Source organism: Montipora capricornis, chromosome 12 (genome assembly GCF_036669925.1).
Source record: "Montipora capricornis isolate CH-2021 chromosome 12, ASM3666992v2, whole genome shotgun sequence".
Taxonomy (NCBI): Eukaryota; Metazoa; Cnidaria; class Anthozoa; order Scleractinia; family Acroporidae; genus Montipora; species Montipora capricornis.
In genome coordinates, this window is record NC_090894.1 from 18018954 (window position 1) to 18040602 (window position 21649).

At 39.0% G+C, this 21649-nt stretch overlaps 1 protein-coding gene across 3 annotated transcripts; it reads left to right on the plus strand.

Annotated features, from left to right (window-relative positions):
* The first annotated feature begins 32 nt into the window (after positions 1-32).
* LOC138026140 (ribosomal protein S6 kinase-like 1) lies at positions 33-19456 on the plus strand. Of its 3 annotated transcripts, none has more exons than XM_068873349.1 (16): positions 33-373; positions 472-507; positions 4624-4744; positions 4925-5040; positions 5171-5354; positions 6715-7551; positions 8269-8390; positions 11750-11857; positions 11999-12046; positions 12248-12334; positions 12969-13570; positions 15631-15758; positions 16153-16235; positions 16617-16712; positions 17909-17939; positions 18493-19456. In XM_068873349.1, exons 1-16 carry the CDS (start codon positions 278-280, stop codon positions 18579-18581), a joined length of 2784 nt encoding a protein of 927 aa, XP_068729450.1. In that variant the 5' UTR covers positions 33-277; the 3' UTR covers positions 18582-19456. The 3 variants fall into 3 exon arrangements, with proteins under 3 accessions (XP_068729450.1, XP_068729449.1, XP_068729451.1); XM_068873348.1 differs by having other exon boundaries at positions 146-376; positions 18493-18706; XM_068873350.1 differs by lacking the exons at positions 15631-15758; positions 16153-16235; positions 16617-16712; positions 17909-17939; positions 18493-19456 and adding an exon at positions 14057-14235 and having other exon boundaries at positions 146-376.
* The last annotated feature ends 2193 nt before the right edge of the window (positions 19457-21649 follow it).

Here is a 21649-nt window from a genome sequence, read left to right on the forward strand (position 1 = left end):
GTCGAAGGATATCCTCACCCGGGTGGGGTTACATGTTATGTAACCATAAATTTCTGTTGATGACAGCTTGAAAGATATGAAACTGACCAGAGGTTCCTTTATTAGAATTCCATCTTGGTATTCATAGTAATAATATGATGAAAGAACGTGCCATGAAAAAAGAAATTTCAGGTCGACACGAAACCCCACAGGCGGAGAAGTGTGGTACCAGAAAGATTTCAGTGTGACCCTGGGAACAAGCGAGGAACAAACATGGCGGAAATTTAGTTGGAGTGAAATGGCATATCACGATGACCACTGGGTCAGGCTGTTCAATGTATCGGATCCACGGAGAGCTTATGCAGGACACACTTTGTACAAAGTCACTTCCAAGGTAGTGGTGCATGGCGAAGTTTCTTTTGGAATTCATCGCTAATGTTCATTAAGAGCTCCTTGTTGATATTGTACTTCCTTTTCAACATGACCTTGTAGGTTTTTCAGAAGGAATTTCCTGAAGGAGCGACAGAGGTTTGTGCAATGTGCAATGCTATTATGGTATTTTATTGTTAATAAACCTCTCGTAAATAAGGGACATGCGCACATTGAATGTAGAGATGTATGTTTGTAAAATGATAGTTGGAAAGATCATCGCAGTTAATTGAGAAATTTTAATAAGCGGTTGCAAGGCAAGCCTGAAAAAATCTACTGTTCAAGCCTGGATGATTTTCGGGCTTTCTTTACAGCTGCTTTAAAAGCTCAACTAAGTCTGCTACGATATTTCCAAATATCATTTCATTCTATTCCACGGTTAAAATATATGATGGAAACTACATCCATTCTAAAAAAAGTCGTTTTGTATGTGTATAGCTCGACAATGGAGAGTAGGGTTGTATCACTGATGAGAGTATTTGCCGACTCAACACCATATGTGGCTTGTCTTGTTGGTTTGCAACTTTGTAACCGCGCACCGGTGGCTCAGTTGGTTGAGCACCGGACTGTCACGCGGGAGGTCGTGAGTTCAACTCCGGCCGGACCAACACTCAGGGTCTTTAAATAACTGAGGAGAAAGTGCTGCCTTTGTAATTACATCTGCAAATGGTTAGACTCTCTAGTCTTCTCGGATAAGGACGATAAGCCGGAGGTCCCGTCTCACAACCCTTCAATGTTCATAATCCTGTGGGACGTAAAAGAACCCGCACACTTGTCGTAAAGAGCAGGGCATGTAGTTCCCGGTGTTGTGGTCTGGTCTTTCTGGTCTGAATAGGGTAGGGTGGAGCACCTCGCATAGGACCTCGAGTCCTGTTCATGCTCCTTCCCTCTGGGCAGGTTTGCCCAGTAGAAGAGACAAACCAGATGTCTCGTAAAAAACAACTATGCCAAGAGGTTCTTTTCCGGATACTCTAGCAGCGGCGCTCCAGGCTGCTAAGTGGCCTGGGGCAGAGCCCCATGATACTTAAGAGAATATGGTTAACCTTTTTTGTTTGTTTGGTATGTGATTGATTGAACGTATGTCCGTTCATCCATCCTTCCATACAGACTCTGGGGGAGGGGGATGCAGCTTTGTGTAATGAAACTGCAATAGAGACTAGTTGAGGCCTGCTATGCTACGTTTACTCCAAAACTCCAGATACAATACAACATTCCACTATATGATTACCTAGATCAGATTACAGACTATTATGTGTGATTATGTGACATAGTGTGGCAGCCTTCCTGTTTTGTCAGCTTAATTCTCTCTCCTTAATCAATAACGTAATCAATTCCAAAAGATGATCACAGATATCATATTGATTTTAAAGTAATCACTAAACATGGATTAAAACTACTTGCATTCATAAATCACCCAATGATATAATTGTAAAGCTCCACAATGCTGAGGATGTCTGGTTTCAGTAGAATAATGAGGATTTTATCATCCCAGTTCATAACAAAACAAAGGATAGTCAGTTTTTAATAATGTTTTTTTTAATTTTTTATACCGAGACTATGTTCGCACATAGTCTTGCAAGTATACTGGAGGTTTCTTGATCCTCTGGGGTCTGTTTTGTCTGTAGATTTCAGTTGTAGGTGTCTGTAGTTGAAATTGTTGGATCTGTGGTTGCGATTCGGCAGGAGGAAACCTTAAATTATGAATGAAGTTAATAACGGTACATGACATCAACTTCCATACAGTCGCTTCTAGCAATGTAAACAATGCCTCCATGAATAACGACTTAGTCAAGAAGTACCAAGACGTATTCTCAAAGGAAGTTGGAACCATTCCAGGAGAGGTACTGTAACATCTACAATGTACGAGTAGATGAGACAGCACAGCCAGTAATAATGCCACCTCATATGATCCCCACGGAACTCAAAGACAAGTTTAAAGCTGAGTTAAACTGGATGGAGAATCTTGGCGTTCTGTCCAAAGTTGATGAGCCAACGGACTGGGTCAGTAGTGTTGTCGTGACAACCAAGAGGTCTGGTCAATTGAGGGTGTACAGCATTTCCTTTCGTGTACTTTTCATTGATGATGTTCACAGATGCGCCACAGCCGATTTGGAATATTGAACTTTGTCTTTGTTGATTAGCATCTTGGTATAAACAAATCGTTTAAAGGTTGATTTATCATCAGTGGCATTAATGGCATGGTCAGAGTCTTTGATATCAATACCAGAGAGAAAATCGTAATGGCTGTCATCACTCCCTTCGCTATGGACCTCAGGGTCATACTCGTATTCTCTGATTCCATGTACATGTACATCCCGCTGACTATCTTTCCAGCACATCTTTGCAAAGTGGCTTTAGGGTTCGCTAACCCTAACCCTAACCCTAACCCTTTCAGCATTTTTGTTGCCAGGCTGGACACAACTCTTTCCTCGTTAGGTGCTGTTCTCCGCAGACTTTCCATTTTCTGATGATTTCGGTGGTTTTAGGCTTGTCGTGTTTGACAGTTTTATCATTCCTTTGTTTTGACGTAGCTTTCCAGTCGTGTCGCAGCTTAGAGTTGGCTCCAGAGATTTAATTGAGACAGTCAATGCATTTCTTTAAATCTAGATTGCATTCTTGTAATGAACATTTTCGTATACAAGTAATTATGTAGAATGTGGTTGTTGATGATGAGAAAGATGCAATCTCTCAACAGGTTCTCTGAGAGACATTCGCAAAACCCGCATGACTTTGAGAGCGATCTTAAAGTGGCCACGTATGCATCTATGGACTCATTTGGCTCTCTGCTATGCTACATTTACTCCAAAACTCCAGATACAATACAACATTCTACTATATGATTACCTAGATCAGATTACAGACTATTATGTGTGATTGTGTGTCATATTGTGACACTTTGAGGCACGGATGAATCTTCTTGGTAGGAAACGTTTGTGCAGCCTGCTTTTATCTCACTGACCTTCATTACTTTTGAACAAGAGTTTCTAGTATTAGTGACGACTAACGGGATAAAGTGTAGGAAAGAGCATGAGAGAAGAGGCGACAAAATTTGAGCAATTTAAGCAAAGAAAGCCTTGAGAGAAGCTGAGGAAGGAGAAGAAGAGAAAATTTCAACAAAGAACACCGTATAGCTGAGAGAAATAGAATGAGAGACAAAACACTGATTTACAACGGTTAGCTTTCAGGTAATGTTGTCCTTCTTAATGCACTGATGCCTCACTGCCTCAAAAATTTTGTAAAACTTGCTAAAAGAAATGAAGAAGGCCTGAAAACGTTTTCAATTCCATGTTGAATGAAATTCTGGCACATTTCAACAAGTACACACCACATCACCATTCAAGCTTACAGCAGACATCATTGGCGTGTTTTCTTTGTCGGCCATAAAATAACTGAACTCTCAACGCCTTATAAATGTACATTTATCTGCAAGGAATGTGTTTGTAAGCAATGTTTGCGACAGTTTAGGTTGTTTTTGGCCTGACAAGACTTTGAAAAGCGGTTTGATAAGCTTGAACCTGCGATTTTTGGCAAAATCTCGGACAGTGATTGATTTATAACAATTGTTTGTCTTGTCTGTGACGCGGTTTTGTGGCCGGCTATGTTTGCTTATTTAGGAACTGAATTCATCATTACTGTGGTGACTGCCCACGCTAAATTAATACAATTTGATTTATAGGCTTTTTGTGTGAAATGAATGTCCAGTCATGAGCTGCTTTGTTTGACTGTGAAATTGCAGTAGAGTAAGGAAATAACAATGCTTTAGCTTGACGTTTGAATTAGTAATTTTTGCTATTATTCTACATGTAAATTGAAGAGAGAGGGTGTAAAGATTATCAGTTAAACGGAAAATGTTGTGAAAGAGATTACTTTGCATGTAATTTCAGTTGTACATAGTTGTTGATTAACATATTGGTTGTTGTTTGCAAGGCTTTTTTGTTTACTGCTGTCAGCTCAGAGGCATTTGATCACTGTAAACTGTATACACTAATGACGATTAATTTTGTACTTTATGCAGAAGCATATACACTATATTGCTTTCTGGGGCTAGAAACCGGAGCTCCGCTTTTAGGCTTGGCTAAATATTATTTTTTCCATCTCATCCATCTCATTAAAAACCAACGTTTACGTACAATTTCATGTGATGTGAATTGATTTACAGTCTCACCCATTTCTATAGCAAACTTAAGATATAATAAACTTGTTTCCATTTGACAGATCACAGTTTGGCGAAGATTCAGTGATTTCAAGAAACTTCATCAAGAGCTGTTTAAGATCTTCACTTTCAAACATTTCAACGAGGAAGAATTCCCGCATTTTCCAAAAGCTAAATTTTTTGGTATGTTGATCCAATGCAGTTATAAAATCACTTTGAGCCAGGTGAGGGAGAAGGGAGTGGGACTGAAATTAATAAATTTCTTTAACCTGGAACTGAAATTTTGTCAGTCCAGGAGTTTCTCCTAGCTAGAGTCACAAGTGATAATATTACTTACAAGTAACTTGATGTCTTTGTTCTCAGGTCGCTTTGAAGAAGGAGTGATTGAAGAGAGAAGGAAAGCTGCTTTAGAGCTTTTGAACTTTGCTGGAAACATCACAAATCTTTTCACAAGCGTGCCATTTTTGAAGTTTTTTGAGGTATTTACATCTGTAACCACATTGAGTAAATGAAGTTAAAATCTGTTCATGTGTCAGAAACAGGAATATGTGAAAAAAAAATCTTATTATAGGTTGTCACAAATTTAAGTGTTTTGTTATTTTGTTTTAGGGAGGATTTCCTGATAGTCCTAAACACAGTGACAGTTTGGCCAGTATAGAGGATAGCTCATCAGAGACAGAAGGTGACAGCCCCCAAGAGGCCAGTAGTATCAATGAGCACAAAATCAGTGATTGTAATGTTCAGATTGAGCAGCAATCTCCATCACCACCAATTTCCTCAGGCAAAGACAATGGTAAAGTGAACATCAATCAATGACTTTATTAATGTGTCAAAGGTATCTAGCCGATGGGAAATATCCCTCTACTAATTGATATTATTGTTGATGAGTATGTCTATTAACTGCTTCATTTAAGTTTTTTGAGTAGGGATGAGATGATACATCAATACCTCTTAGATGTTTGTCTTCAGTTCCTGTAAAAAAGCATTCTCTGGTTAAAAAGAAAAATAAAAAATGTAAGCTTTCGGCTTCCAGACTTAAGCCTTTAAAAACTAAGATGTAAATGCGTGAGATGGAAAATTATACAAAATGGAAGTGTGAAAAAAAATTGTAAAAAGGGTAAAAGGGAAAAATGCGCTAATCTAAAAGAATAGAGTATTGTTTTGTCAAAGGCTTGGAGTTATTGTCTGCTTAATTAGTGTTAGCATGTTAAAACTTTTAACGAAAGAACGCTTTTTTACATGAATGTCTCCAAAACCTGGTTACTCATCTATTTTTAATATTATTATTATTGTTATTATTATTGTTGTTATTTTATTTATTTATTTTATTTATTGGAAGTTTTAAAACAGTTTTAAAAAGAGAAATATCTATATTGCTCGTAAATTATAGTTGTTACCTTTTGGAGATATTTTAATTTTTGTAAATATTTTTATTTTTATTATGCAAATAAAGTGATTTAATATTATTGTTCTTATTGTTGTTGTTATTACTATTACTATTATTATTATTTTTTTATTTAATTTTTTATTTTTATAATGGTCTAGTATAGTACGAAACCTTTTAGTTTTTATAGATTTCTGTTAATTAGTATGTTAAGACCAAAGAGAAAGACACATATGTAATGGAATTTTTTATAATGCATATTAAATGATTTATTATTGTATGATTATTAAGATTGTAAACTTAAGATTTTTCTTTGAATTTGTTAATAAAGTTGATTATTAAAAAAATATGTATTATTATTATTATTATTATTATTATTATTGCACAAATGTCAATATACATGTAAAATTTTGTTTTGCACATTACGATATCATTACATATCTGTATGCAAGTTAAGAATACCACATGATAATCTATAAAACAAAAGATATGATAAAAAATTAAATAATAAATTACAATTATATAATTTTAAGAGAAGTTCACTATCATGATATATTAAAGTTCAATTTAACAAACTGACGTCAATTTGTTTTTTACAGTAACAAAACCCCAAACTGTTTAATGACCGGGTTAAAAGGAGGGGAAAAGACGCAGTAAACAGCCGTAAACATGAATTTTAACCCTAACCCATACAACAAAAAAGAAAACGTCTTACTTAAAAAAGTTTTAAAAACCTGATAGAAAACATCCAAAGTGTTCTTTTTCATAGATGATAGTCCTGATGAAGCGACTCTTGGAGGTGTGTGGCTTCTTAAACAGCCTTCCCTCACCGAAGGCCTTGATACCCTGAGTTCAGATGAAGAAGACGAGAACAACCCTTTGGCAGTAGAAAGTAGTTTATCTCATGAAGGGACAAATCTGAACCCTGTAGAAGAACATGATGATGTTTTTCATAACGACGAATACTTTTCAGAACGTGAAACTGGAATTTCGGCGGGAGAGGAGAGGGAAAGCAGCACCGAGCCTCCTAAATGGCTGGTAAGAGCGATTTCCATATGTAGTGAAGGAGAAGACTTAGAAATCCTGGCCTCTGAAGCAGATATTGGCGAGGATGTATCATCTTTTCCTAATTATTATCACCATGGAGAAGGCGATTATCAATGCCATTCACAACCGGGTTTTTCAGATGAGAAATCAAACTCTGAGCATGGTGTTTCAATTGAAAAATCATCGACATATGTCTGCAAAGGCGATAAAGATTATGCGAATACACTGAAACAAGAACATTTGGCATTAAAACCAAAACCTGCATTGACGTCTCAAAAAAGTGATGCTTTCAAAGGATCATTGGAGGACCCCAATTTAGTTAGTGCAACAGAGGATGAGCAATCTTTCTCGAGTGCGAGTGGTTTAGTAAAAGGAACAACTCGCCAAAGGACGATCTCCGATCTGGGAAATATTTACATCGACTCTAAAGAAAGTGACTACTTGTATGCAGCAGGACACACAATTCACCAGGCACTCGATCATGAGGTTAATGGTAGATACGAAGAGGCTTTTAGCCTGTATAAGAGTTGTGTTGGCGTGTTGTTGAGTGGCGTGCAAGGTAATGCTTACGTTTTACTGTTATTAAAGAGGGGGCTTTAATTTAGTAGCCAACAAAATGTCGCAATTGCTTTTGCTTACTGTTGTATTTTGCCAGTTAGAAATCTTCCGACGAATTCTTGACCAGTGAAAGGAAAAAGTAAAGGCAAAATTGACTTGCTCGCACGAGATGTTGAACCTTTTCACAATGCTAAAGAATGCAAAGCCATGCAATAGGAGGTTTTCACGTGACGTAATCGCCACTATGTTGGTGGACGAAAACAAAAGATCTCTTATAAGCTTCTTTTGTTCGTCCACCAGAAGTCGTACATTTCTTTATTGTTAGTAGTGTCTCTAGAGGTTGGTTGTAAACGTCCTTGGCAATTTCCTAAGCTCGTTCAACATTCAATAATAGAACCCATCTCCGGGCCACGTTTATTTTCTTTGCCACCGTTAGGATTGCCACCCTTGAAACCAATAATTGTAGACCTTTTTCGGGATTTGTTAACGTAATTACGTTGGTTATCAATTAAAAACTGCACTTCCGGTTGAACTTAGCTTCGGTCAAAAACGTTTTCTTAACTTACATGGATCAAAGCGCGAACAGCTCTGAATCCGGGCTCTGAATTTGTATACAATATGTTTATTATTCATTTTCTATCTTCGCTTTTACTTCAACCTTACGAATACTCGATAAAAATACCATGGTAACTTCATTCCTTACGATTTTGTTTCCAAGGTGAAAAGGACGCGAAGAGACGGGAAGCCGTGAGGCGTCAGACAGCTAAGTATCTATTGAAAGCCGAAGCACTTTACAACACTTATCTCGCGTGTAAAGAATCATCAGAGAAATCTGAGCAGGTATATACGAGTGAGTGTTTATTTTTTCGAATTAACTAGTTAACAAATTAGGTTGTGAGACCAATGGTGCCTTCAAAAAGCGCACTCTAGAATATCGAGGTGGTCAGGTAGAAACGGAACTTTTTTACCTGAGGTCACAAAATCCAGTCAAGGCTATGCATGTAAAAGTTAGAGTAAGGTCCTGACTTTAAGTTCTACCGTAATCGCCATTATCCATTATCTTGAATGAAAAGGGAAAATCGCGTTCCGTATTCCAAGATGTTGAGCGAACTTTTTCGTTTGATCAAAAGTTTCGCCCACCGTCTGGTTGAACGCAATATCTACCTGTGAAGGTGGCTTTCAATCATTATTCGATGGAGAGTCAACCAATTTGTACCCAGTCACTGAATCATCTCAGATCGAATCCCAACTGAAATTAATGCGTTTAACCGTGCATCCAACATCTACACCGGAAAGTCCTAGTCGGAGTTTCTGAATTGAAATCCAATCGGGTTGTTGGACAAACATCTTGTGTCCCGGATCATTACTTATTAATATCTTCCATGTCGTCAAAAACACGAAAATTAAATCCAAGGGATTAAATGATCAAATGGCTCCATCAGCTGTTTTACAGACCATATTCATTTATTATTCTTCTTTTTTATTTAATCAATTTGCCTATGAGGCGGGTGCTACACAAAAGAGCAAATAGTCACCGACCCAAACCGCATATCAATATTATTGATCAACAAGAACGTCTAATTAGGCTGTTGCTGTTACCGCATTTGCAGCAAATAATTTTGTAGGTATTTATATCTTCAGCATGGAACACGTTATGCAAACGAGTAAACTAGAAAGTTTTCAGCTTTTTCTTAAAAGTAGAAACGTTAGTTATTGCGTTTTTATAGTATGATAAACATTCCATAAATTTGGTAATCTAACGAAAAATGTTCCTAAAAGAGAGATGCTGTAGCACTAGTATTGTTGAGTAACTATAAACAAAAAAACACCTAATCACCTAATTTACACTTGAAAAAGCACAGCGTTTTAGATGTTCAAGCCAATAATTAATTGGAAGTAACTTAAGTGTAATTTGCCTTTCCTTGGTTGATAAGTCTGAGTTTTCTATGATGAAATGTGAGGCGCGCTTTTGGATTTTCTCAACCTCCATCATCAACATCGGTGTTTGAGGAGACACACTTGAGAACATAAGCATAGGTGTGATCGAACCAGTGAGATGTACAACAATTTGAGTGCGTCTTTATTTACTTGGTCGGCACAATTTCTCTTGATAAATCCAAGTAAGCGGTTCGCTGTGGCTGTAATAAACCTTACATGGTCGATCCGTGTCAAGTCTTTAGTAACCACGATGCCCAGGTCTTTAACAGACGAAACTGATGCTCTAAGACAGGTGTCGTCTATTGAGTAGGATCGTTGTGGACTGATGTGTTTCCGTGTAACCCAAAGAAGGCTGGAAAGACATTTCGTTTGTCAGTGACCAACGTTGTTGGTGGTTCAAGTCGGTTTGAATGGAGTCAAAGTCATCCGGTGTTTCAGTACATTTGTAAAACTTGGAGTCGTCAGCAAACATAGCCAGTGTGGTTTCTGTATTAAAGTTTGGCATATCATTGACAAGTAGTGTAAGCCAGGTTGGCCCAAGAAGGCAACTTTGAGGAATTCCGGATTTGACTTCGTTCCAGTTTGAGTGATGTCCATTCATGACCACTCGCTGGAGGCGACCAATGAGATGATTAACCACTTTAGTAGAGGATCACGTATACCATAGCATTCAAGTTTGGCAAGTAGCTTTTTGACATACTAAATCGAAAGCTTTTTTGAAGTCTAAATAAATAAGGTCAGACTCAAGACTTTTGTCTAATGCTTTACCAATATCGTGTAGTACATGAAGAAGTTGAGTTGTGCAGGATTTTCTGGGTTGAAAGCCGCAGTTGTGGGAGGAAAAAACAGTCCTTGATAAACGGGAAGAGTCGTGACGCAACGCAGTGTTCTTGAATTTTTGCTACTATGGGATCGAAGTAGGGAAATAGGACGGTAGTTATCAACTTGATTTTTGTCACCTTTCTATGGTGAGCGAGGTTTGCGCATTTCCATTCACTATCGTACTTGCTAGATAATCGGTATGCTTCACCGAGAGTATTAGCCATATTTCGAACAGTATTTTGGATAACACACGAGGCCTGGTATTTAGTCCCAGGCTGCAGTCGCGGTTGTTACTATGAATATGCACATGGATACGTCATTAAGAGACCAACAATGTTGAAAGAGGGGTGCAGACGGCTTGAACGTTATTCGACTTTTTACGATAACAAAAGAAATGTTGAATGGTTGTTGAAGCAAAGTTTAAAGGCTTTTAAACGCATTCAACATCGATCTATCTTCGATTCAACATGTTTCAACACGGTTTAAGGGGCAGCGGCAATCCATTTCAACATCGCTGTTCAACAAAATCGAACGGATGTTGAGGCCGTTTTTCCAGGCCTCATTTACATGAAACTCAACACAGTTATCTTTACGGCTAAATACGGGAGGAAGCACTTGTGCGTGTTAGGTTTATGTGATCCTGTTCTTGTCACTCACTAAGGCTTTTGTGGTAGTGCACTGTAAGTGCACTACATACTATGTCACCGGGTTGTACGAGTGTAAGAGCGTGGCGGCATTTTTGAGCGTTAAAATAGATATTTCGGTCCTATGTTTCTGGCACAAAGTGGTATACATTGAGGATTCCCATCCAGATACTAACCCCGCCGGACAGGCACTTCGGTGAACTTTTGTCAACTTTTGTCTTAGATGACTGTCACACGCTCAGAATGCACGCTTAACCTTGTGGTGAAAAAGAAGTTGTAACGGAACTTTAAAATGATCAACATGCCAGCCTCGAAGCCAATGTTTCTCGATTCCCTTTTATTTTCTTCAATCTTGCTGGGTTCAGTATTTTACTAGTAGCCACATCAGTGGCTTCTCATGGGGCTGTTTACCAAAGATATCTACCATGGCATTATAATCCTTTACGATACCTAAACAATATCGTGTACTATTAGGCCTATATATTACGCAAAGACAACTTGAATGTCCTGGAAGACAAAACGCAGCTCAGTTGACAATATACTGCACTACTACACGACGCAATGCGTGCCTATATTTAGTGTTGTCCTATCGATTGGTGAAACATTTTCAGGAGGACTCGCACCCTGTGCACAACATCAAATAAGTAAGTAGGGTGGTTTAGGGTTAGAAAAAGATAAATCTAATTATATTTCGTTAATCTTAAAATTTCTCACCGAGCTAGCTGAGTGCATTAATTTATTTGTATACATCAGGGTATGTACTGTGCTACACGTATATCTAAACACTTTCCACAGGATTCTTTATCATCCCATCCTGATAACAGCCTTTGTGAATCGAATGATCTTCATAAGCTCAAGGACCTCACACTTGTTGACTTGAAAGTCATAGGAGTTGTCGGCAAGGTAAATTTTAATCATGTTATATATAACACTGCTCGTTTGTATGGGCGTACAGCATTTGGGCTCCAACGTTATACGAAGAGAGTGTTGGAGGGGTCGGAGCATTGAACTAACTTCCTTTTTTCTTGTTTTTGAAACACAAAGGTCATTCTGGTTCAAAACATGCTCAATGGGGAAACTTGTGTTGTCAAGGTATTTTCAATCTAAACCTTTCTTTGTACCCAAGCCGATTGCCATAGTGTGTATGCTTACTTCAAGGTCCAATTCCATATTTGACCAAGTTAAAACGTCTCCGTGCCAGTCCCTCCTTATAATAACAAGAACAATCTACTATTTTCCGGCTTAAAAAACGTTGTAGAAATCAATGAGATTGTCGCTACAATGTAATTTCAGGCTGTGTGTAAGTCGGGGCCAACACGGACGCATGTGCAGTCCTATGGAAATGGGCGTCAGAGAAAGAAGTCTGCGAGGCGCCTATATGTAAGTACTTTTATTACATTCTTTTATTCTTATGACTTCCAATGCTGAAAATAGGATTTAAAAGACGATAAAGAGCCAAAAAGTTGGAAGGGAGCCACACCGCAACAAGAAATTTCGTGTGTAATGAGACCTCGTGTTGGCATATGAAATCATGACCCAAACCTAAGGTAAAATGACGACATCAGACTCTTGTAAAGGTAGGTGCTCTTGGGTTAGAATTGTCCAAAACAATTCGTAAACGAGAACAGAATGGTAGTGATCAAAGATCGTTAGGAAACAGTGAATAAAAGACCGAAATAAATTATTGGTGAAAGGAGTACATTTATTTTCATTTCAATTTCAGTTGTAAGTTCTCGGTAGTTTTGGGTTGCAGTGCTAAGCTCCTTGATGGAGTATCACGTACAATAATCGATCAATCAGAAGTCAAAATACAAAAGAACAATTGTCATTTGGTTATTCGTGTTTTCGCGCAATTTTCGGTACCGTTTTTTTTTTTTTCGGAATCAGTTGACGGGTCTTTTGTTTTTTTTTACTTTTTGTAAAATTCGATGAAAACTGGTCTAAAACCATGAAAGGGTTGTATCATTGGAACTGTCTTGTATTTGAGTGCTTTCTGGCGCTTTGTTTATGACAGGGAAAATACCCCAACATTGTACGGCTTTACAAATTCTTTGAGACTGCAAACACCATCTATCTGTTATTGGAATACGCGCAAGGCGGCCGACTTTGGGATCATATATTCACTTGCCATCGCAGTTATAAGGAGTCACTCGATTATGTCACAGGAAAACCCAATCAAAGAAATGTTCAGGATAGAAACAAACTTGATGGCGATCACAGCGAGAGGAAAACAAATGAAAATCATTGCACAACATACGAGAATAGCCTTCCTCCCAAAGTTTCTGGAATGCCGGAAGAAAGAGAAAACCATTTTAGCGCGGACGTTTCCGTGCCTGGTTTCGCAAAACAAGGAAAATCTACAATTGTATGCAACACAGACACTGATAAGTGGGTGCCCGATGGGAGTGGAACTTCGAAGATAAACACGGAATCCGTGGGGGATAAATGTACTGAGAGGTCTTTGGTTTCTCCAGACAGGAGCCATTTACTGTTTATGAGGATGGATAAGTACTTTGCGTCATCAATGCAGCTTGTACCGAATGAGCATATTAAAATTTGGGCGGCGGAACTTGTGTTAGCTGTCGCTTACTTGCACACTGCAGGGATCATTTGCAGGTAATTATGGCCTGTTTATATGGTCTCGGTTACCCGAGACAGCCCTCCTTCCCGAGACAACTTTAAAGAAGGTCTATATGGGAATTGGGTGACAGAGACAAAGTTGACCCTACTTGATTATGCATATATGTTAAGACGCATCTTCCAAAAATACGTATCTTCGTTTGCCTTCTTTCTTTCTAGCTCGTTTTTATTAAGTATAGCTGCGTTTTCACATTCAGAAAATGGACTGACAAGCTTAACGATGCAGTAATATGTAGTTTAAATGAGGCTGTTTTTGAATCGAGAGTTTCTGTTGACTGCGGTCAGAATTTGGCGGGAAAAACCTTTTCATTCGAAAGCAAATGCTAGCAACATGTATAAAGGAAAAGAAAGGAACTTTATTCAAGTGTCTGGTTGCTATAGCGCTGGAACACTAATTGAGGACACTGTCAACTGAAATTAATAATTAAGGCAAATCAAGTCAAAGGTTCTTTTTTTTTTTAGGAGAGGTAAAACCGGAGGACCCGGAGAAAAACTCTCGGTGTAGAGAAGAGAACCAACAAACTCAACCGAGATAAGACTCCGAGTCTGGGATTCGAATATTGAGCACATTGGTGGGAGGCGAATGCTCTCACCACTGCACCCCATGCAAAGCCATTGTTGCTTCTTTGATTTAAATTTTATGCGTGCGCATTTAAGATTTTGCTGTCTCGTCTCGGGTAGTCGAGCCAAACTGTTTACATGCGGAAAAGTTCTCTTGCCTGCCAGGGTTACCCTACCTGCCGAGGTGAGACAACTCTCCTCCCCGAGTTGTCTCGCCCACTTCATGTAAACGGTTGATATAATTTTTTAAACAAATGAGTGAAAAAATATCTCGCCCAGGGTAACTCGGGGGGAGGGTTGTCTCGGATACCCGAGACCATATTTAAACAGGGCCACAGGGCCTTAGTGTAAAGGCTTACAGCAGTCAACAAATTGGAACGCTCAAAAGGAAAACGCTATGTTAAATCCTTCAAGCAGAAGGTGAAGCAAGTGCTTATAGTCGGCACTACGGTAAAACGCGGGAAACTTGAGAGCGACCAACAGTGGGAAAATGCTACCGGTTACGGAATTTGCCTGTGACTTTTAGGCCAGTAACTCTATCGTCAAACCAGTGTCTCATTTTCGACTTTACTTCCGCATCGTTTTCAAAACGAGACGTGAAAGGGCAATTTTTTTCTGATGGTAGTTCTTTTACTGTACATTTGAATGAATGAACTAAGAGTGACGAGGCTCTTGGAATCGCTTTGAAAAACAAAGGGTGCGAAATTGCATTTGGCACTTGACTTCGAATTAAACTTAAGCGGGACAGGTCGCCGCTGTAAGGATTATATGGACATAACATTCCTAAAAACGTTTTGACAAAGAAGGAGAGGGAATAATGAGACGCTAGCTGACTTTATCAATCTTCCCTCATTTTTTTGCAATAAACATCTTGAGTGAAGTTTGGAAGTTTACTTCCGTCAAGTTTAGTTAATTAGATTCGCCATGTAAGCATGGTGACGACAACATTCGGGGCAAGATTACTGTGGCTTCGTGGTTTTGCAATTTAATGTGGTTTACTATTTCGTTCAAAAGAGGGGTTCAGAACAACATAATACGAATTTAAGAAGTATGTATACAAAATCTCTAACCTTAATAGCCAGAAGTCAAAAGGACTTTGCCAAGTGCTAGAACTTGTAGATGTAGGTGTAGAAAATCGCGGTTTTTCGTTTTTCTATGATTTTCCTATTATGCATCGCGTTTTGGACAAGAATGCATCCCTCAGCGACCAGAATGCATTGCTCTTTGGAGGAGCCTCGCTTTTAGCAAGAATCGCAAAATACAGTGAAGAAGAATTATCGACCTTTTAGTCGTAAATAGTTTGTAACTTAATGCCTATCTTATATTTTCTCTTCTTTCAAGTCAGATTTATCCATTGCCAACTCGACCTGTCAATATTAGAATCCTCCGTGTCCAACAAATTTGGACACCAGACCTTGTCGGACAAGTTATGAGTCCTGTATAACCTGAATTGGCTTTTACATCCATATTTACAGAGACTTGAATCCTAGAAACGTACTTCTCGATGAGGAAGGTCATATTCTTCTGACCTATTTTGGCTCCTGGGAAGAAGCAGATTATGTTCCTGACGAAGAGGCAATGAATCATTTGTACTGCGCTCCAGGTATTCATGCCATTCGACCAACAGATTAGACGTTTGTTGTGTAGTCCATGTCATCATCATTATGATCATCATCATCATCATCATCATCATCTTTGTTATTATTGTTATCGTTGGAGCTAAGACTATCGTGGTCTTCATTAGGTAATCATCATCATCATCTTTGTTATTATTGTTATCGTTGGAGCCAAGACTATCGTGGTCTTCATTAGGTATCGTCAACTCTGAAATCATCACCATCCTGGTCATCATCATTGCCGACATTATTATCTTGAGATATATGATTTCTTTGCTATGAAGTCGTGGATAACTGCCCCTATACCCCACTCAGCCCCCAACCTGATGTATTGTTATAAGATTAAGCGCAACTGACTAATTTTTTGTGCCTACGTGGCAGAGATTTGGCAGTTAGGTGAAGTAACAGCTGCAGCCGATTGGTGGAGCGTGGGAGCTCTTCTGTATGAAATCATAACAGGGCAGGTTTGTCTCAATTAATTTCTCTTCAAATAGAAACCTCCGCAATTCTTCTCCCTCCATCTTCACTCAAGGAAAAGGCGGCGTTGCCGGATATTTTCATGCAGATGCACGGAGTTTAAGTACCGGTATTTGGTTTCGGTGTTCCGATTTCTTAATGCTGTTGACTTTGATGCACTGTTAATGTCAACACACGGTACCCGCCACCTGTAAGCTACATGTATATAGGTCCTTTTCTTTTCATTTCCTTTTATTTTTTGAAGAAAGTCTATTCTCAGTCGTGGCCTCCTATTGCATTCAAGTCACACTCACCTCTAAATTCTGTATATCATTTCGAAGTTTCAACTCATAATTTTTAAGTTACGAGCGTTTAATTTCTTGTTTCAGGCTCTTTCATCTGCGCATCCCTGGGGACTTAAAACACACACTGAGTTACAGCTGCCCAATAGAATTTCACCCGAGGCCAAGTCTCTTATAAAAGAGGTACTTGTCGAGAGAAAATCAGTTCTATAAGACACGCTTGAAGAAGAAACCAATGTAAATGACGAAGGTTTCAGGCCAATTGTAATGAAGAAGATAAGAAATTTTTACCCCGGTAAATACATATGCATGAAAGGATTTATTTCTTATTTCAATGGTGACTCGGGGATACTGGAAAAAAATCATAATTCTTCTTTGCAGGACGCGAACCTGTAACCTTCCGATCACTAGTTCTTTTGCTCAAGCATGTACTGAGCTGTAGGAGACTCATGGGAGCTATAACAGGTCGGAACTAGTCCAACTGAAAGGTTTGACTGCTGTAAAGGAGCACACGGATTTTTTTTTGCGAGTATCCCCGAGTCACCATCGAAATAAGACATTTCATGTCGTCATTGATGAGCCTACTGTTGAGTCCATGAGCAGGCTCTTTTGATAAATGACGCGCACAGTCAAAAGCTAACCCTTCTTTTGACGCCTGCCTTAATCCAATTAGGGTCTGATGGCAGGCTCCTCATGGACACTTTTCCGGACCAGAAAGAAGGAAACAAACAAACAAATATTAATGCAAAAAAACGCCATGTAAAAGGGGCTGAATGTGCATGTCCAATACAACGTGTGTTTTTCTCTGAAGCTCTTTGAACAATGGGTAAGAAGTAAATATAAAACAATGTTCTGAAAACAAACATAAGAACAACTGAGATGAAAAAATTTCCCGCTCTGGGGTATCAATGTGTTGTGCATTCCTAGAATTATGGTATGTTGAAGGAAATTCTCATGACCACCAAAGTGAAGCCCTCTGGCTTTTTCCTTGTTTTTTTTTTCCGTGGGTCTTGGATGGGTGTCTTCCTAGAAAGCGATCATAGTTTGATCACCACCAGGAATACATCGATCGAGAGGAAGTCTTGGGTCATTGATTTGTATATGCATGACTCCCTCCTTTCAGGGGTTTACAAAGGGAAATCCCTTCCTTCAGGGATGTATATGGATAAATCCCTCGTAAATAGAATTAATTTCCATTCGTCATCCCTGCTACCTGATCGAGCCCTCCTCAGGCTTTCAGTCTGTTGAATGTTTAATTAATGACTCTAGGCCTTAAGCAGAGGTTGTTCTATAAAAAGACAAGAATCATCATTATCATGAAATAGCATGCGATAAGATCTCTATATTGACCTTTTTCTTGCTTTTATCATTGAATCTAGCTTTTGAGGGTGATGCCTTCAGAGAGATTGGGTGAGCCATTAATTTTATTACGCTTTTATTTCAAATGAGCCTTGAACATCGGAAGAGCGCCTTAGTGCGCTTGTGGTTAGCTTTGTTATGATTCCATTCGACGCAAACCAATGTTTTTACTCCCTGTGGGTTTTAGATAACAATTGCTTCACTACTAATAATGACGATGGGAATTAGCTGCGAAAGCAATTTCTATCTAACAATTACCTGGGCTTATGCAATTTATATATCATCAATACTGCGCTTCCGACTCCTTTCTTCTTTTTTGGGCGCGAATTACACGCCCAAGTATCTCCAGGGCCAAAGTCTGTGTCTGGTTTTGTTTTGGGGTACATGGTAGTGGTCTCTTGCTTCTTTCGGGATGTTAACCAACATAGATTAGCGGCGACAACCTTGTCTTTAGCCGTAAAACAGTGGTCAGCAGTAGTTACGGTCGCAAAGGTTAGAGTCAGGGTTAATATGTTAGATAAAACACATAACGGCAATTCAAATGTACACAGTATCGTATAATTTTATTCTCTTTCACATTTTCGACCTTATCTTGTTTTATTAGGTTCTGGTGTAAACGGCGTGGAAGAAATCAAAACGCATCCGTTCTTCAGTGGAGTTAATTGGGCCTGGTTGTGCTCCAGAATCAGTTAAGGGAAAAATATGGAAATAGCTTGGAAGAACTAATTGGGTGTTCCTGCGCGTAGGGAAGAGGGCTTTATGCAATTTCAAAAGCCAGGGTTATCTGCCTGAAACGAGGGGATATCAGATTTATTCACCTCTGGTCCCGTCCGAGAGCTGCGCCCTCGAGAAAAACCAGAGGTGAATAAATCTGATATCCCCGATTGAAAGGCCGATAAAATGCTTATTTTACACATTGGTGAGGTTTTTAGAAAATGCACTGTTGTTTGATTTGTTGTTGAAGATTTGTAAAGAAACCAATATATGTAGTCTCTAGGAACTTAAATTACATCCATATGCGTGAAAAATTGCGAAAACAAAATTGCCATGGTCTGAGTTGAATATTTAAGTGTAGTTTGCCTCGTGTAGTAATTTGCACTGTGGATTACCGGTTTTATTAACTTCAGCTGATGTCGAAGTATGAGTGAATCGGATTCCAGTGATGATAATTTCATCACTCAAAGCAGTTTTTCTGGTACTATTCAGTCGTCTTACGAAGATGAAATTTTGTTGGATGTGCCAGCAGATGTAAAGGAAGCTTGTTATGGAGCGAACTGGGCATAGGAATGTGAAATCGTTGCATGCACGAATATCAAAGAGTTAGCCCAAAGGAACGAGAGGTTTTGTCCGATGTTTTGCAACTTTCTAAGAAATCGTTTCTGTAGGAGGATACGCGTCAGCCTCGGCGTAAGAAAATTGTTCTCGATCGTAGCAGCGTGAATACTTCATCTAGTTCCACGTTTACTTTTGCTAACTGCAAAGTTGTATTTAACATGAAATGAAACTTGTATAAAATGAATTCAGATAACGTTATCAAATGATTCAATAAAATGGAATTGTTATCTGGTGCAGTAAGATTGTAGTGTATTTGACGCGTTGTAGGTAATAACTGCAGGGGATTAACTCAGCCCCGCTCTCCCCTGTTGCAATCAAAAGCCGCCACCAGCTTTTCAGACAGTTTATTATTGGCGGGGAATATTCAATATAATCCCCTGCGAGTTCCTGCGAGTACAAAGAAAACCGAGCCATGCGGCAAATAATGAAAGAACATTGGTGTTAGGGTCACGTATCCAGTACCGTCCTCTTTTGGGGCCTATTCAGCTTTTCAGTTTGAATGGGTAAACGTGTTTATTCTGCGCCCCAAAGCAGAATGAAAGGAATGAACCGTTTCCTCGAAAACTGTACTTGCCGTCTAGATTCGTTTCTCAATGGAAGTACGGATCAGGCCCTTGGTTGTTTTATCTGAAGTCGGATCAGGTTGTCAGTGTTTATCTTTGTAACATTTTCAGTAGGGGGAGGGGGGGGGTGGTAGGGGGCAATCTGCTTGCTCCCAAAACGTGTGTCGTCAGTCGTGGATGCTACAGTGAAAATTTGGGCTTGGATTTGTCGTAGGGTTCTGCGAATGTAAGGCTAGTGGGGATTATCTTTTGGAATTATTCTCCAATAGGGAATAAATGAAATGTAAGATCTCTGTAAACTTTCAACAAAGCTTAACCAACTACAACATCAACTTTCATTTTTTTTTTAAAGTTTATACAGAGATATTACAACGTTAAGGCATAAGGCCAAAAATAAACATTTAACAGTAACATAAAAAAAAGAAAAGATCAAGATCCCACATGACTTCTCTGTACTCAAATTCTAGTTTCTGTTTAAGGAGGTTTTAAGAGGTTGTATTTGCAACACTGAAGGAGGATAACAAACTTGAAAACACTTCTATTCTAGGAGTTGTTTCTCGCATTTTACATGTCCAGATATATCTGGCGACAAAAAAAACAAAATACTGTTGTGCATTTGAAAAGAAATCTGTTTTTATACCGAAGACTACGGCCAAAGAGACCGGGTATTAAGTTTTAAAGAGGTGTGGTTTTTATTCACCCAATCTTGAAAATGCTGTCAGAAGAGTAAAATGACTCTGCAGGATCAGAGCGCGTGTTAGAAATAGATTTGACATAAATTAGCATAAATTAGGTGTAGCGGGAAGAAAGTCACGTGTGACTTGAAAGCCTTAGTCTGAGTTTTGCTCGATCGTCGGATGGCTTCGAGTGTTAAGTGTGAGTACTGAGTATTAGATTTGAACCGTGCTGAAAGTGCCCTAACCCCAAAGCATGTTTTTCGCTAAAATGAATCTTTGCACCCGTTCGAAACGCACTGCGGCCATTTTTTCATTTTTCTAACAAATCCTGAAATTTTATAGGCTTCGAAAGTTGCGAAAATCCAAGCATCTTTTGTTCCCGACCGATTCAGAAGGGGAGTGGGTCAATTCCTGATTTGACGTCAAAAACTGATTTACTCAAGAAGGGAGAATCTTCGCTTCATGAACATTCCGGAAAGAAGAGACGAGAACTGTGTTGATGTAGTTTATGACATTATTGAGAATGAGCTGAACATTGATCCGGAGAATATACAATTCAACGCAGTTCACCGAATCGGAAAACCGCGAGAAGCGACAGGCGCAAATCCACGACCGATAATCGCCCGATTCCTGTGTCGAGAAGATAGAGACAACATCTATAGAGTAAAAAACCGGTTGAAGAAATCGAGGAAGTTTGAAAACGCCTACATCACGCAGGATTATGCACAGGCTATACAACTGGAGCGAAAGGTTCTCATAAAAGCAATGTTTCTAGCCAGGGAGAAAGGTGCTATTGCAAAGGTTGTGGACAGGAAACTGATCATTGGTTCTGATACTTTTCATATCAACAACATTCCTGAAGAATTTCGTCCGCCAACGACTGAATCAACCAATCGATAAGTGTTTATCTTAACATATTTAGCTAAACTACCCCCTTTGCAGCTATAATTTGCTAGTTTCTTATATATAGTATACATATATAATTATAATTGATTGGCTTCCCCTTTTTCCGCATTACTATGTATATCCCAGCCAGTGGACTTTTTATTTCTGCTTTGTTTAGTTGTACGTGTGTGTTTGTGTTAGTTCTCCATGTTGTGATGTCCATTTCACTAGATACAAGTTTTAATAACCTTTCGGTTTTTCAAGGTGCGTTCTTTATTTTCGCATATTTAATCCTCTTCCC